This window comes from Mirounga angustirostris, unplaced genomic scaffold, assembly GCF_029215605.1.
Source record: "Mirounga angustirostris isolate CCGP_5_RB_7025 unplaced genomic scaffold, mMirAng1.0.hap1 SCAF_10, whole genome shotgun sequence".
NCBI classification, from domain to species: Eukaryota; Metazoa; Chordata; class Mammalia; order Carnivora; family Phocidae; genus Mirounga; species Mirounga angustirostris.
Window position 1 is genome coordinate 57,882,920 of NW_026991718.1, and position 18,017 is coordinate 57,900,936.

An 18,017-nucleotide genomic window follows, 5' to 3' on the forward strand; every position below is an offset into this window, starting at 1 on the left:
AATGTGGCAGGACACAAAATCAATGCACAGAAATCAGTTGCTTTCTTATACACTAACAATGCAACTGTAGAAAGAGAAATTAGAGAAACGATTCTATTTATTTATTTTTGAGAGAGAGCATGCACATGCACACACTAATGGGGAGGGGCAGAGGGAGAGGGAAAGGAAGAGAAACAGACTCCCTGCTGAGCACAGAGCCCAACTTGGGGCTTGACCTCATGACCTTAGATCATGACCTGAGCCAAAATCAAGCGTCAGACACTTACCTGATGCATGAGCCACCTAGGTACCCCTCCATTTGTTTTTATTTTAACGTGGTCAGTATTCTTTTTGATGGTCAGGTTTTATAAATCCAATTAAGCTTTCCAGAAAGTAATTTTGGCAGTTGAATCAAAAAGCTTTTAATATCTTTAAAATTTCACTTTTGTAATATATACATAGAAATGTCCATCACATTGTTATCATAAAAGTGAATAATCTTAAATGTGTATTTGGGAAATTGAGTAAATTATAGTATATCCAAATATTAGATTACTATGTAAGCCATTAAAAATCATGATTATCAGATTCTAGTTCCAGATGGAATGAGCACACTATTTATTCCTTTCTCTCCTACTGAATGCAGCTAAAATCCTACAAAGAATGTACAGAGTAGCTATTTGAAGACTCTAGAAAGTAAAGAGTGGCAGACAGAGTGAGGAAGAAGACCAGAATCTGAAGTACCTCACTCTATGGTGAATTTACCAATACTTTTTTTCCTTCATTTTGCCACCACTTGGGCCTGGAGGCAGTTATAGCCAAGGAGGTATGTGGCAGCATGGGGTGACTAAAGCCACTGCTTCCTGGAGTAGAAGGTACCAAAGGAGATTATAGACAGGAAGGACCTCTAGAAAGTGACCCCATTAAATTATTTATAAACTCCAGGTTCACACCCCAAGCCCATGCATGTGTGGATCTAATCTTAACCAGCAATATAAAAGACTTTGAGAGCTAAAGTAACAGATAAAACATCACCCAAGTCACAGATTGACAAATGGATGGTGCACATATGGACAGATCTAAATAGTATTGCAAAGATTTTGAAAACTTAACTGATATTGGAACCACAGCTCACAGAGATGCCCTGAAATTTGAAACCTAAACCTAACAAGATCAGTTGCCTGCTACGACAAAAATATCAACATTTATCATGGGATTTTAACAAAGAAGTCATACAATATTCAAAATGTCCAGGATCCAAAATTACTTGACACATAAAGAACCAGGAAAAACTCCACTCACCTGGAAACAAACAAACAAACAAAAAAACAGTTAAACGACAACACTGAGATGACAGATGTTGGAATTATCTGACAAAACTTTAAGCAGCTTTACAAAAATTCTCCAACAAACATAAAAACTGTTTAAACAAATGAAAAATAAAGTCTCAAAAACAAATAGAAAGCAGAAAAAAACAAATAATGAACTCAATAATAAACGCCAAATTTTTTTAAAGCTCACTGATGGCTTCAATAATAGAATTGAGATGAAAAAGGAAAGAGTCAGTGAACTGGAAGACAAATCAGTAGAAAATATCCAATGAACAAGAGAAAAAATATGTATTAAAAAAAAATTAGGAGAGAGCCTCAGGGACCTCTGAGACAATGCCAAAATCTAATATTCATAACATCAGTGTCCTAGAAAGAAAATAAAAAGAGTGCCATGCTGAAAAAAATTAGGGAAAGAAATAATGGCTGAAAACTTCTCAAATATAGGTGAAGAAAAATTGAGAGAACATGTTTCCAACGGACCAGCTCTAAAAGAATTACTAAAGGAAGTTACTCACACAGAGGGAAATTATACCAGAGGAAAAAAACAGAACATCAGGAATGAAGAAAAAGAAAGAGAAATGGTAGATACCTGGATAAATATAACTGTTCTCTTCTTGAGTTCATTAAAGTGTTTGAAGGTTGAATGCAAAGATATATAACACTGGTGAGATTATTTCAATAATATAGCATTCTACAGTAATATACAAGAAAACTACAAAAGTGCAGAAGGTAAACAGTAAAGGAACATACATGTAGAACGGATTCTATGTTCCATTTGAAGTGGTAAAATAATAATTTTAAGTAGACTGAGAAAAGTTAAGCATGCATATTGTATCCCTAGAACAGCCATTTAAGACTACACAAAGATAAATAATAAAAAACACAATAAATTAAAATAGAATAATGGGGCACCTGGGTGGCTCAGTCGTTAAGTGTCTGCCTTCGGCTCAGGTCATGATCCCAGGGTCCTGGGATCGAGCCCCACATCGGGCTCCCTGCTCTGCAGGAAGCCTGCTTCTCCCTCTCTCACTCCCCCTGCTTGTGTTCCCTCTCTCACTGTGTCTCTCTGTCAAATAAATAAAATCTTAAAAAAAAAAAAATTAAAATAGAATACTAAAAAAAGTTAAAATATCCCAAAAGAAAAGAGAAAACAAAAGAAAAAGAAAAACTGTGGGAGAAGAAATGACAAAAATAGATTTAAATCCAAACATTAAATATAATCTTAACACACAGATTAATCAAAATACCTTGTCAGAATACATTTTTAAAAATCACAGTAAAGAGGGCACGTACTGAATGGAGCACTGGGTGTTATACGCAAACAATGAATCATGGAACACTACATCAAAAACTAATGATGTAATGTATGGTGATTAACACAACATAATAAAAAAATAAATTAAAAAAATCACAATCCAATGAAAATGGTATGGTTTTGGCAAAAAAAGACACACAGAATGGAAAGGAATAGAAAGCCCAGAAATAAACTCATACACATGGGTCAATTAATTCATAACAAAGGAGCCATGCATATAATGGGGAAAGGACGGTCTCTTCAATAAATGATGCTGGAAAAGCTAGAAAATCACATACAAAAGAATGAAACCAGTCCACTATCTTACACCACTTCCAAAAATTAACTCAAAATGGATTAAAGACTTAACTGTAAGACCTCAAGCCATAAACAGCTAGAAGAAAACATAGGCAGTAAGCTCCCTGACACTGGTCTTGGCAATGATTTTTTTTTGGATCTGACACCAAATACAAAGGCAACAAAAACAAAACTAAACAAGTGGGACTACAGCAAACTAAAAAGCTTCTTCAAAGCAAAAGGAAACCATCAACAAAATATAAAGGCAACCTACTGAATGGGAGAAAATACTTGTAAATCCATATATCTGATAAGGGGTTAATACCCAAAATATATAAAGAATTCATACAACTGAAAAGCAAAAAACCAAAAAATACGAAAAATGGGCACAGAGTCTAGACATTTTTCCAATGACATACAGGTGGCCAACAGGTACATGAAAAGACGCTCAACATCATTTGCCATCAGAGAAATGCAAATCAAAGGCACAATGAGATGTCACCTTATGCCTGTCAGAATGGCTAAAATTTTTTTAAAAATCTAAAAAAAATTTAAAAAAAAAACAAGAAATAACAAGGGTTTGTGAAAATGTGGAGAAAAGGGAACCCTTGTGCACTGCTGGTGGGAATGTAAACTGGTGCAGCCACTATGGAAAAGAATATGGAGGTTCCTTGAAAAATTAAAAAGAGAACTACTATATAACCTAGCAATTTCATTTCTGGGGGTATTTATTCAGAGAAAATGAAAGCACTAACTTGCTGGCCTTGTAAAATGAGTTCAGAAGGGTTCATTCCTCTTCAGTTTTCTGGAATAATTTGAGGATAGGTACTAACTCTTCTTTAAATGTTTTGTAGAGGAGGGAGCTAAGATGGTGTTGTAGCAAGAGGACCCTAGGCTTATCTTGTCCCTTGAACACAACTAGATAACTAACAAATCATTCTGAATGCCCAAGAAATCAACCTGAGTACTGATAGAACAAACTGCACAACTAGGAGAAAAGAGGCCACATTGAGAAAGGTAGGAGGTACAGAGACGTGGTTTGGGGAAGAAATGGATCACAGCTGCTGCAGAGAGGAGGGAGACCAAGTTGCAGAGAAGGAGGGGGTGGAACACATGGGAATGCACAAGGAGAACACCTCCCCAAAGCCATTGGCTGGGAAGACGAGAGGGGCTGAATTTGCTGAGGTTTTTTTTTTCTTTTTTTTTTTTTAATTATGTTATGTTAATCACCATACATCATTAGTTTTTGATGAAGTGTTCCATGATTCATTGTTTGCATATAACACCCAGTGCTCCATGCAGAACGTGCCTTCTTTAATACCCATCACCAGGCCAACCCATCCTCCCACTCCCCTCCCCTCTAGAACCCTCTGTTTGTTTTTCAGAGTTCATCATCTCTCACGGTTCATCTCCCCCTCCAATCCCCCCCTTCATTCTTCCCCTCCTGCTATCTTCTTCTTTTTTTTTTTTTTTTTAACATATAATATATTATCTGTTTCAGAGGTACAGATCTGTACCTCCGGAGTTTTTTTTCAACCAGTGGGGGTCAAAGATTGGAGATTTAAAAGTTGGTAGGCTTGGCTGGGATAGAGCCCTGAGGGCACTACCCTACTCCTGCAGAGAAGGCAAGCAAGCAGCACTGGGGGCAGACAGGGTGATGTGAGGAATGCTTACACCCCACAGAGGAGAGATCATTTGTTCATCTTGGAGTGCATCTGTGAAAGGTGGCATTTGCAGAGATGCCTCTCTGGGGACAAAAGAGCTGGTAGGCGCCCTTTTCCGTCCCCACCCCTTGGCATAGCCACAGAACCACTTGCCGAAGGTGGCTCACCACAAACTGGCTGCCTAGCCTGCTTGCTCTAAGTCCCATGCCCCATGCTCTGGCACAACTGCCCTTCTCGGTCAAACCTGGAGACTCTCCCCCAGAAGACCAGCACAAGCCCCCACCACACCATATCCCTAAAGTTTAGAGTTTTAAAAGTCATCAGGCGTGGCTGGGATACAGCCCAAAGTGTACTGTGCTGCTCCTGGCAGGCAAGCAACCTGGACACAGACAATGTGAAAACAGTGATCTGAAAAATACCTGTGACGCACAGGGGGAAGATTGTTTGCCCTTCTGGGAGTGCTTCCCTGAGAGCAGCAAGTATGCAGATCTCTCTCCAGGGACAAAGGAGCTGGCTGGCTCCACTGCCCTCCCCCCACCCCTCAGCATAAACCAGCTTCAGTAAATAGCACAGTGCCGACACTGGCTACCTAACCTCTTAGACCAAATCCTGCCGCCCTGCACTCTGCTGGTATTGCCCCACTCGGGGATATGTGGCTTAGTCCCCGTGCAGTGGGCCCCTTTCCCAAAAGACCAGCAGAAACCCCTGCACACACCAAGTCTCCCGACCAGAGTTCTCCAAGGCTTCAGTTCTAGTGGAAGTAGCATCAGGTCTCATTTAATAAGCAGACCAGAGCAAACCTGTTAAAACTTGCCACACTCTGGCTAAGGTCCAAATGCTGCCCACTGCAGGCAAGGAGAGCCTCTGCAGAACACTGGCCTGAAGGACAGAGCAGCCAAAACACAGCAGCAGAGAACACACAGCACACACCAGAGACACTTCCTGAAGCACCAGGCCCTGGACACTGTATGACCTATTCTTCATAAAGCCATTACTCTGAGGAACAGAAAACATAACAGGCTTTTCTAACACAAAGAAAACAGAGACTTAGACAAACTGCCAAGATGGAAGAATTCATCCCAAATGAAACAAGAAAAGGTCACGGCCAGAAATCTAATTGAAAGAGACATAAGTAATATGCCTGATGAAGAATTTAAAGCAACAATTATAAGGATACTCACTGAGCTGGAGAAAAATATGAAAGATGTCAAAGATGCCCTTACCACAGAGATAAAAGAATTTTAAGAAATAAAAAATGAAAAATGCAGTAACTGAAATTCAAAACAGACTGGATGTAATGAACACTAGGATGGAAGAAGCAGAGAAACAAGTAAGTGATATCGAAGATAGAATAATGGAAAATGAGGAAGTAGAGCAAAGCAGAGAAAGAAGAATTATGGATCATGAGAATAGACTTAGGGAATTCAATGACTCTATCAAACATAATAGCAATGGTATTAGGAGTCCCAAAACAAGAAGAGAGAGAAAAGGGGGCAGAAAATTTATTTGAGGAAAAAATAGCTGAACACTTCCCTAATCTGGGGTAGGAAACAGATGTCCAAGTCCAGGAAGCACAGAGAACTCCCATCAAAATCAACAGAAGCTAGGCCGACACCAAGATATATTATAGTTAAATCTGCAAAATATAGTGATAAAGAAAAATTCCTAAGAGCAGCAGGACAAAAGAAATCCCTAACTTACACGGGAAGACCCATAGGGCTGACTACAGATCTTTCCACAGAATCTTGGCAAGTCAGAAGAGAGTGGCAAGATATATTCAATGTGCTGAATGGGAAAAATATGCAGCCAAGAATACTTTACCCAGCAAGGCTCTCATTCAGAATACAAGGAGAGATAAAGGGTTTCCCAGACAAACAAAAACTAAAGGAATTCATGACCACTAAACCAGCCCTGCAAGAAATATTAAAGGGGACTCTGACTGGAAAGAAAGACCAAAAGTACAGACTAGAAAGGAACAGAGAACATCTCCAGAAACACCAACAAATCAACTAATAAAATGGCACTAAACAGATATATATCAATAAGCACTCTGAATGTAAATGGACTAAATGCTCCAACCAAAGGACACAGAGTATCAGAATGGATTAAAAAAAAAAAAAGACCCAATGGTTAGAGTCATTTTATTCATAATTGCCAAAACCTGGGAAAACAAATATCCTTCAAGAGGTGAATAAACAAACTGATACACCTATACAGTGAAATACTCCTCAGCAATAAAATGTGAACTACTGAATTTAACATCTTGGATGAATATCAAGAACACTAGAGTGACAGAACCCAGTCACAAGTTTTTACCTATGATTACAATTACATGACATTCTTGAAGTCAAAACTATAGTTATGGAGGAGTAATTAGTGGTTCCTAGGGATTACTAATAGGGGAGAGTGTGACTGTTAAGTATGAGGGTGTTTTTTTTTTTTTTTTTTTGACACACTGAGACTATTTTGCATTCTGTATACTGGAAGCAGTAACAGAAAAGTTTGTTTTGTTTTTAAGATTTATTTATTTATTTGGGCGGGGGGGACAGAGGGAGAAAGAGAATCCTCAAGCAGACTCCCTACTGAGCACAGAGCCCAACAAGGGCTCGATCCCAGAATCCTGAGATCATGACCTGAGCTGAAATCAAGAATAGGCTGCTTAACTGACTGAGCCACCCAGGCACCCCAGCAATAACCAAATCTATACATCTGTTAAATTCCCAGAATCTACACTTTTTTTAAAAAAGATTTTTTTAAGTCATCTCTAAACCCAAAGTGAGGCTCATACTCACAAACCTGAAATCAAGAGTCTCATGCTCTTCCAACTGAGCTAGCCCTAGAATCTACATCTTTAAAAGTTCATTTTAACGTATAATAATTTAAATAAAACATTTAACAAAAAATGTATGAGAACTATAAAAAAACATTATAAGACAATATTATCTCAGCTTTGCTTTTAAAAATGCGTAAAAGAAAGTATAGGAGCTAATTATCCAGATGAGAACTCTGGATATTTGGATTATATTAATGTTTTTTTCCTGTGGTTTTCCTATAGTAACAGATTACTTTTAAAGCTAGGAAAATAAAATTTACTTAATAGGAAATTTTTACAATACATTCAAATCTTCTAAACCCCAGCAGTTTAGAGTGTCACATTTTGTTTCCATTACTTCTTTTGAAAATCATATATGTAAAACATTTTATTTGTATCTTAAATTTGAATTTAATTATTCTTCAAAAATGTCCTATAAATTATTTAATGATGGGAAAATTGAAAACAATTTTCAATGTTTTCAACATTATGGTATCTAAATGATTGAAAGGTTCCAAAGAAATTTTTTTATGACATTTTCAAAACTTCAGAAGTTTGAAAGTATTCAATACTTTAAAGTCTGTAACATATTGGGGCGCCTGGGTGGCTCAGTCATTAAGCGTCTGCCTTCGGCTCAGGTCATGATCCCAGGATTCTGGGATCGAGTTCCACATCGGGCTCCCTGCTCGGCTGGAAGCCTGCTTCTCCCTCTCCCACTCCCCCTGCTTATGTTCCCTCTCTTGCTGTGTCTCTCTCTGTCAAATAAATAAAATCTTTAAAAAAAAAAAAGTCTGTAACATATTAACCCTATAATTTTCTTTTTAATCCTTTTTCAATTAAAAAAACAACAGACAAGTACTTGACGGAAGAAATGAACTTGAAAAAGACACCTGTGCTGAATCTTTGACGCCTAAGACCTGTAATAAAGAAGGTAATGGTACCCAAATTACCCGAAGTATTTAAAGCATAACTGAATAACAGTGTTATAGCTGGGAAGAGCTTCCAGTAAATGAATAAAAATAAGAAATCCCTGGGCATTGCTAGTTGGTGTGTTATAAGACAGTTCTTGGATAATATAATATAAAATACCAAGTCAGCTGATTATAACAAAGGCTTAATTTTAATGATCATACAAATAAATTAGGGGATCTTGTTAAAATGTTGATTCTCACTGAATAGGTCTGGAGCAGAGCCCATGATTCTGAATTTCTAACAGGCTCTCAGTAATGTGTATATTGCTGGCTTGGAGATTATACTTTGAGAAGCCAGGCTTTGAAGGTCACTGAGAAAAATGGCATGATTCTTGCCTAATTTAGTAAGGAAGAAATGTACATAGTAAGTTAGACTACAAGTGGTAACCCCCCAAAAACATGAGGAGGTAAGAGAGCAATCACTTCCAGCCAAGATGTTCAGCTGAGCAGGTGGCCTTCAAAAATAAGAATTTCAACATGCAGAAGAAATCGTATGAGAAATTATAGAAAAAAGCACAAATAGCACATAGATGACTGTGTGTGGAGGAGCAAAAATAGTTAATATTTGAATGTTCTCACTATGTCCCCTTTTCACTATTCCCTAAAGGTGAATCTTAACTTCGCCTATTTACTTTCTTACCTTTCTCTCTGAAGATGGGTCATTTCTGCTTAACTAAGTCTTTGAGACTTTGAAATGCAAAATTTGGAACAAAAGAAAAAATACAGAGAAAGACAAGAGAGGCATGTGGAGCTGAGACTTTATATGAAGGGTTTGGTTTTTGGGTTTTTTTTCTGCATAGCCCAGAGAAGGAAGTGCATGAGAGCAACTTCAGCATCTGAGGGAAGTGGACGGGAGAAAAAAAGAACTTTTCAGAAGTATTGCATAGTGCCAGGCATATAGCACTTACTTTGCTGCTATTGTTTTATAAACTGAGGTCTATCAGGTGTGTCACAAAGCCAACATAATACATGGTCCCAACTCTGACCCAAAATACTATCACTTCAACTCTTTAGTTGTTCTCATCTATAAATTCAAAATTTCAATGGAACAATTCTTACAAAGGATGAGCAGTTGATTAACCAATTTAAAGCAATGCTTTGGGCATTAGTAGTTTAAAGTTAATGATTCCCGGTAGGGGGAAAAAATGGCATTTTCCAACTTTGTTTTCCTTTGAATTTGAAAGGAAGTGGGAAGTTAATAGTATTCAACAAGGCCAGCAGCTAATTGATGGTTACTAGCAAGATGGCAGAATAGGTCTCCAGCCCTCGTTCCCCCAAAAAAACATGAATTTGGCAACCATCCACAAACAAAAGTGCCATTGTGGGAGCTTCAAAATCCAGGTAGGTAGTTGCAACACCACAGTGGAGTTCAAGACAGAGGACTCTTTGAGAAGGCATACCCTGCCCCAAGGCCTGACTACAGACCCAGGAGCAACTCTATTACCCCATGTGCCTATTCTAGCCCCACACATCCATTGTCATGCTACCAGTCCTGCCTACCAGTGGACCTGGTAGGGATGACACCTGCCTGTGACCCTAACAACAGGCTCACTGACTGCAGATCCAACTGCAGACCTAGAAACAACCCCATAACTAACTCCCAACTGCTCAACTGTGATCCCAGAGTCAGTCTTGTCCACCCAAGGGACCAGGGAGGAGACATGCCAATCTGTGTCCCAAGTAACAGGCCTGCCAGCTATGGACTCAGAAGTAGCTTATCCACCTGGGTAACCAACACAAGCTATGCCTGCTGATGCCCCCAGTAATAAACCAGCTAACCACTGACCTGACTGTAGACTTGAAAGCAGCCCCATGATCTGACCCTGGTTCTGCTCAACTGCACTCCTGGAGGCAGGCTTGTTTCCTGGGAACCTGCTGAGTAGGTCTTCACCTACCAAAAGCACTTCGTAAAGAATGAAACAAGTTCCTGCTCCTTTAGTTGCACAGACACCAGTGCAAGGCTATAGAGTCACAAGGAATCAGGCAAACATGACACCACCAAAGGAAACTAAAAAAGTTCAGTGACCAATGCCAAAGAAATGGAAATCCATAACTGCTTAACAGAGAATTCCTAAAAACTGTCATTAAAAAGCTCAATGAGCTAAAAGAGAACACAGATAACTAAAGAAAATCAGAAAAACAATCACATGAACAAAATGAGAAGCTCAGAAAATAAAAACAAAAAAATTAAAGAAATAAAAACTATTAAATCTGGAGATGAAGAATTTAATGATCAAACTGAAAATTTCTGTAACTTCAACGGCAGAATTAAGCAGAAGAAAGAATCAACAAACTCAAAGACAACTCATTTGAAATTATAAATTCAGACCCACAAACAAGAATGAAAAAATGAAGAAAGCCCATGGGACTTAATACAACACCAAAAAGAACCAACATATTATAGGAGTTTCAGAAGGAGGAGAGAGCGAGAAAGGGGCCAAAAACTTAAATAATGGTTGAAACATCTCAAATCTACACAGGAAAAAGAACATCCAAATCTGTGAAGCCCAAAATTTCCCAAATATGTTCAACCCAGAAGGATCATCATGTGACACATTATAACTAAACTGTCAGAAGTCAAAAATAAAGAATTTTCACAGCAGCAAGAGAAAAATGACTTGTCACATGCAAGGGACTATACAAGGAATAGCACCTAAGACTATCAGTGGATTTCTCAGCTGAAACCTTGTAAGCCGAAGAAGGTGGGTAGATATATTCAAAGCACTGAAAGAAAAAAAAAATTGCCAAACCAGAATACTTTACCTGGTAAAACTGTACTTTAAGAATAAAAGAGGAGAAGTTAAGATGGCAGAGTAGTACAAGGACCCTGTATTTGCCTTGTCCCTCCAGCATGGCTAGATAAATATCAAATCATTCTGAACACCCAGGAAATCAATCTGAGAACTGAGAGAACAAACTGCACAACTAGAGGGAGAAAAGTGGTCACATCCTGGAAACTAGGAGATGCAGAGATGTGATTTGGGGGAGAAAAGAATCACAGGTGCTATGGAGGGGACAGAGCCCTAATCCGGGAGAGAGGGGAGAGAGAGAGTGACTAGAGGGTGGGGCATTACACAAGAAAAACACTTCCCCAAAACCACTGATAGGGAAAATGAGAGAGGCTGATTTTTGCAAGCTTTTAGAAACAGCAGAGCTCAGAGACTAAAGTTTTAGAAGTCTAAAACATCTCCACATAGAGCCTGGTGGGTGTAGAGGTGCTCCTGTGGAGAAGGAGGGCAGAGGCCCAGGAGCAGACAGTGGACAGTGTGCTCTGAGGATCTCTGGTGGCACTGGGAGAGACAGTTCTCCTTCTCCTTCTTGGAGTGTATTTGGGAGAGATGGCACTGCCTCTCCAGGAACAAAAGAGCCTGTTGGGCAACATTGAGCATATGAGCAGAGACACCTGCAGAGGGCAGGTAACCTGGACACTGGCTTTTTGCTGCACTTTACCATAAACTTCAAGCCCCTACACATTTGTGTGACTGCTCTTCTGGGACAAACTGGCACCAGCCACAGCTTGGCCAGACCCTCCTCCAGTAGATCAGTGTGGGTCCATACGGCACTAGGTCCCTAAAATTTGGAGTTTTGAAACCCAGCCAGCATGTCTGAGATAAAACACAGGAGCACTGAATGACTGGATGGGCAGACATCTCAGAAACAGACAGGGTGAAGGCAGTGATCTGAAGGATGCCAGGGACAAACGAGGGGTAATTGTTTGCTCTTCTTTGAGAGCTTCTTGAGCAGCAGTGGGTGCACACTCCACTCTCTGGGGACCAGAGAGCCCACTGATGCCATTTCCACCCCCTCCACCCCCTCTCCTCCCCCACCCTCCCCATCAGCATGGAGGAACTTCAGTGAGCAGCAAAGCACCCCACAGTGGAGGCTTGGGCCACTCACACCAAGCCACGCCCCTCTGCGGCTCTACAGGTGCTTCTGAACTAGGGCAAGTGTGCCTGAGACTCAAAACAGTAGTGGGCCTCTCCCCCAAAAGACCAGCACAAACCCCCTGCATGCATCAAGTCTACCGACCATAGAGTGCTGAAAAGCTTCAGCTCTAGGAGAAATAGGATCTAGCCTCTTTTAACAAGCAGAACAAAACATGCCTAGTTAAAACACTAACCACTGCAGGCAAAGAGAAACTCTGCAGAGAACTGACCCAAGGGAAAAAGCAGCCAAAACACAATAGCAGAGTGCACACAGCATACATCAGAAACATTTCCTGAAGTTCCAGGCCCTGGACAGGATAGGACCTCTTCTTAATATAGTCATTACTCTCAGGAGCATGAAACATAACAGTTTTTCATAACACAGAATACAGAGACCTAGACAAAATGCCAAGATGGAGGAATTCACCCCAAAAGAAAGAATAAGAAGAGGTAATGGTCAGAGATCTAATCAAAACAGATATTAGTAATATGCCTGAACCAGAATTTAAAACAACAATCAGAAGGATACTAGCTGGGGCTTCAGAAAAGCATAGAAAACACCAGAGTCCCTTAGTGCAGAGATAGAAGACCTAAAAACTAGTCAGGCCAAAATTTAAAAAAAAAAAAAAATGCTATAACCAAGATGCAAAATGAGCTGGATATAATGACCACAAGGGTAGAAGAAGTAGAGGAATGAATAAGTGATATAGAAGACAAAATTATGGAAAATAATAAAGCTGAAAAGAAGAGGGAAAGAAAAATATTGATTGTGAATACAGACTCAGGGAATTCAATGACTCTGTAAAGTGTAACAACATTCATATCATAGGAGTTCCAGAAGAGGAGAGGGGGGAAAATGGGCAGAAGGTTTATTTGAGCAAATTATAGCTGAAAACCTCCCTAATCTGGAGTAGAAGACAGACATCCAAATCCAGGAGGCACAGAGAACTCCCATCAAAATCAACAAAAGGAGGTCAACATCAAAACATATTGGAGTAAAATTTGCAAAATACAGAAATAAGGAAAGAATCCTGAAAGCAGCAAGGAAAAGAAAACCATAACCTACAAGGGAAGACAAATAAGGTTAGCAGATCTCTCCATAGAACCTGGCAGGCCGGAAGGGAGCAGCAGGATATATTCAATGTGCTGAATGGGAAAAATATGCAGCCAAGAATACTTTATCCAGCAAGACTCTCATTCAGAACAGAAGGAGAGTTAAAGAGTTTCCCAGACACACAAACCTAAAGGAGTTCATGACCACTAAACCAGCCCTACAATAAATGTTAAAGGAGACTCTTTAACTGGAAAGAAAGACCATAAACAGCAAAGCCTAGAAAAGAACAGAGAAAATCTCCAGGAACACCGACAAATCAACTAATAAAATGGCCCTAAGTACATATATATATCAATAAACATGCTGGGGAGCCTGGGTGGCTCAGTAGGTTGAGCATCTGCCTTTGGCTCAGGTCATGATCATGGGGTCCTGGGACCGAGCCCCGCGTCTGGCTCCCTCCTCAGCAGGGATCCTGCTTCTCTCTCTCCTGCTCCCCCTGCTTGTGCGTGCACTGTCTCTCTCTCCTCTTTCTCCCTGTCAAATAAATAAAATCTTTTAAAAAAATAAGCATTCTGAATGTAAGTGGACTAAATGCTCCAACCAAAAGACACAAGGTATCAGAATGGATTAAAAACAAAAAAACAAGACCCAATTATATGCTGCCTACAAGAGACTCATTTTAGACCTTAAGACACTTGCAGATTAAAAGTGAGATGATGGAAAAATATTTATCATGCTAATGGATGTCAGAAGAAAGCCAGCGTAGTGATATTTATATCAGACAAACTAGATTTTAAACCAAAGAATGAAACAAGAAATGAAGGGCACTATATCTTAATAAAGACAACTATCCAACAAGAAGATCTAACAATGGTAAATATTTATGCCCCCAACTTGGGAGCACCCCAATATTTAAAACAATTAATAACAAACATAAAGAAACTCATTAATAATAATACAATAATAGTAGGGGACTTGAACACCCCACTTACATCAATGGACAGATCATCTAAGCAGAAAATCAACAAGGAAACAATAGCTTTGAAAGGCGCACTGGACCAGATGAACTTAACAGATATATTCAGAACATTTCATCCTAAAGCAGCAGAATACAAATTCTTTTCAAGTGCACATGGGGCATTATCTGGAAGAGATCACATACTAGGTCCACCAATCAGGCCTCAAAAAGTATAAAAAGATCAAGATAGTACCATGCATATTTTCCGACCACAATGCTATGAAACTAGAAAATCAACCACAAGAAAGAATTTGGAAAGACCACAAATACATGGAGGGTAAAGAACATTCTAAAAGGAATGAATGGGCTAAGCAGGAAATTAAAGAAGAAATACATAGAAGCAACTGAAAATGAAATCACAACAGTCCAAAATCTTTGGGATGCAGCACAAGTGGTCATAAAAGGGAAGCACACAGCAATACCAGCCTCCTTTAAGAAGCAAGAAAAGTCTCAAATATACAACTTAACCTTACACCTAAAGGAGCTCGTAAAGGAACAGCAAATAAAACCTAAAGCCAGAAGAAGGTAAATAATAAAGATTAGAGCAGAAATAAATGATATAAAAACAACAACAAAAAAAAGTAGAACAGATCAATGAAAGTAGGAGATGAGGGGCGCCTGGGTGGCTCAGTCAGGCATTTGCCTTCGGCTCAGGTCATGATCCTGGGGTCCTGGGATCGAGCCCCGCTTTGGGCTCCTTGCTCAGTGGGGGGCCTGCTTCTCCCTCTCCCCCTACAGCTCCCCTTGCTTGTGTTCTCTCTCTCTCTCAAATGAATGGATAAAATCTTTAAAAAAAAAAATGAAAGAAAAGAAAGTAGAAGATGGTTCTTTGCCACAATTAATAAAATTGGTAAACCCCTAACCAGACCTATCAAAAAGAAAAGAGAAAGGACCCAAATAAGTAAAATCACAAAAGAGAGCAGAGAAACAACAACCAACACCACAGAAATACAAACAATTACAAGAGAATATTATGAAAAACTATATGCCAAGGAATCGGACAACCCAGAAGAAATGGATCACTTCCTAGAATATATAAACTACCAAAACTAAAACAGGAAGAAACAGACAACCTGAAAAGACTGATAACCAGCAAAGAAATTGAATTAATAATCAAAAATTTCCCAGTAAACAAAAGTCCAAGGCCAGATGGCTTCACAGGTGAATTCCACCAAACATTTAAAGAAGAGTTAATACTATACCTATTCTTCTCAAACTATTCAAAAAAATAGAAATGGAAGGAAAACTTCCAAACTCATTCTACAAGGCCAGCATTACCTTGATTCCAAAACCAGACAAAGACTCCACTAAAAAAGAGAACTACGGGCCAATATCCCTGATGAACATAGATGCAAAAATTCTCAACAAAATACTAGAATAGAATCAAACAGTACATTAAAAGAATCATTCACCAGGATCAAGTGGGAACTTTTCTTGGGCTGCAAAGGTGGTTCAATATTTGCAAATCAATCAACGTGATACACATTAATAAAAGAATAAGAACCATATGATCATTTCAAGAAAAAGCATTTGACAAAGTACAACATTCATTCATGATAAAATCCCTCAACAAAATAGGGATAAAGGGTATATACTTCAATATCATAGAGGCCACATATGAAACACCCACAGGTAATATTATCCTCAATGAGGAAAAACTGAGAGCTTTATCTCTAAGGTCAGGAACAAGACAAGGATGTCCACTCTCCACACTGTTATTTAACACAGTATTGGAAGTCCTAGCCTCAGCAGTCAGACAACAGAAAGAAATAAAAGGTACCCAAATCAAGGAAGAAGTCAATATTTCACTTTTTGCAGATGACATGACATTCTATATAGAAAACCCAAAAACTCCACCAAAAAATTGCTAGAAATTCAGCAAAGTCACAGGATACAAAATCAACCTACAGAAATCTGTTGCTTTTCTATACACCAATAATGAAGCAGCAGAAAGAGAAATAAAGGAATTGATCCCATTTACAATTGCACCAAAAACCAGAAGATACCTGGGAATAAACCTAACCAAGGAGTTAAAAGATCTGTACTCTGAAAACTATACAACACTAATGAAAGAAATTGAAGAGGCACAGAGAAATGGAAAAACATTCCATGCTCATGGACTGGAAGAACAAATATTGTTTAAATGTCTATATCACCCAAAGCAATCTACACATTTAATGTGATCCCTATCAAAATACTACCAGCATTTTTCACAGAACTAAAACAATTCTAATATTTGTATAGAACCACAAAAGACCCCTAATAGCCAAAGCAACCTTGAAAAAGAAAATCAAAGCTGAAGGCATCACAATTCTAGACCTCCAGCTATATTACAAAGCTGTGGTCATTAAGACAATACAATACTGACACAAAAGCAGTCACATAGATCAATACAACAGAACAAAGAACCCATAAATGGACCCACAACTATACAGTCTAATCTTCGACAAAGCAGGAAAGACTATGCAATGAAAAAAAGTCTCTTCAACAAATGGTGTTGGGAAAACTGGACAGCAATATGCAAAAGAATGAAACTGGGCCCCTTTCTTACACCATACACAAAAACAAACTCAACATGGACGAAAGACCTAAATGTGAGACAGGAAGCCATTAAAGTCCCAGAGGAGAACATAGGCAGCAACCTCTTTGACCTTGGCCATAGCAACTTCTTGTTAGACACGTCTCTGGAGGCAAGGGAAATAAAAGCAAAACTAAACAGTTGGGACTTCATCAAGATAAAAAGCTTGCCTTCAAAGAAAGCAACAATCAGCAAAACTAAAAGACAACTTACAGAATGAGAGAAGATATTTGAAAATGACATATGATAAAGGGTTAGTGTCTAAAATCTATAAAGAACTTATCAAACTCAACACCCAAAAACCAAATAATCCAGTTAAGAAATGGGCAGAAGACATGAATAGACATTTTTCCAAAGAAGACATACAGATGGTTAACCGACACATCAAAAGATGCTCAACATCACTCATCATCAGAGAACTACAAATCAAAACCATGATGAGATACCACTTCACACCTGTCAGAATGGCTAAAATTAATGCAGAAAACAACAGATGTTGGTGAGGATGCAGAGAAAGGGGAACCCTCTTACATTGTTGGTGGGAATGCAAACCAGTGTAGCCACTCTGGAAAACAGTATAGAGGTTTCTCAAAAAGTAAAAAATAGAACTACCCAATGACCTTGCAATTGCACTGCTAGGTATTTACCCAAAGGATACAAAAATAAAGATTTGAAGGAGCACATCCATCCCGATGTTTACAGCAGTATTATCAACAACAGCCAAACTATGGAAAGAGTCCAAATGTCCATCAACTGATGAATGGATAAAGAAGAGGTGGTACACACACACACACACACACACACACACACACACACACAATGGAATATTACTCAGTCATCAAAAGGAAAGAAAGAAATCTTGCCATCTGCATGATGTGGGTGGAGCTAGAGTGTATTACATTAAGCAAAATAAGTCAAAGACAAATACCATATTATTTCACTCATATGTGGAATTTAAGAAATAAAACAACTGAACATAGTGGGGGGAAAAAGGAGAGGCAACCCAGAAATAGACTCTTAACAATAGAGAACAACAGAGGGTTGCTGGAGGGGAAGTGGGCAGCGGGATGAATTTAATAGGTGATGGGTATTA

At 39.0% G+C, this 18,017-nt stretch overlaps 1 protein-coding gene across 22 annotated transcripts in view; it reads left to right on the forward strand.

The window, feature by feature from the left end:
• The window catches only part of WDPCP (WD repeat containing planar cell polarity effector), a 482,659-nt gene that overhangs the window by 403,259 nt on the left and 61,383 nt on the right, over window positions 1-18,017 (forward strand). For 19 of the 22 annotated variants that reach the window (XR_010405669.1, XR_010405668.1, XR_010405666.1 and 16 more), the window contains one exon: window positions 8,229-8,308. The exons of the other annotated variants lie outside the window; for them this stretch is intronic. Coding sequence is in view for 16 of the 19 variants with exons in the window: in XM_064572438.1 (XP_064428508.1) it covers window positions 8,229-8,308 (80 nt within the window). In the remaining 3 variants the exon portion in view is untranslated. The remainder of the gene's footprint in view (window positions 1-8,228; window positions 8,309-18,017) is intronic. 22 annotated transcript variants of the gene reach the window in all.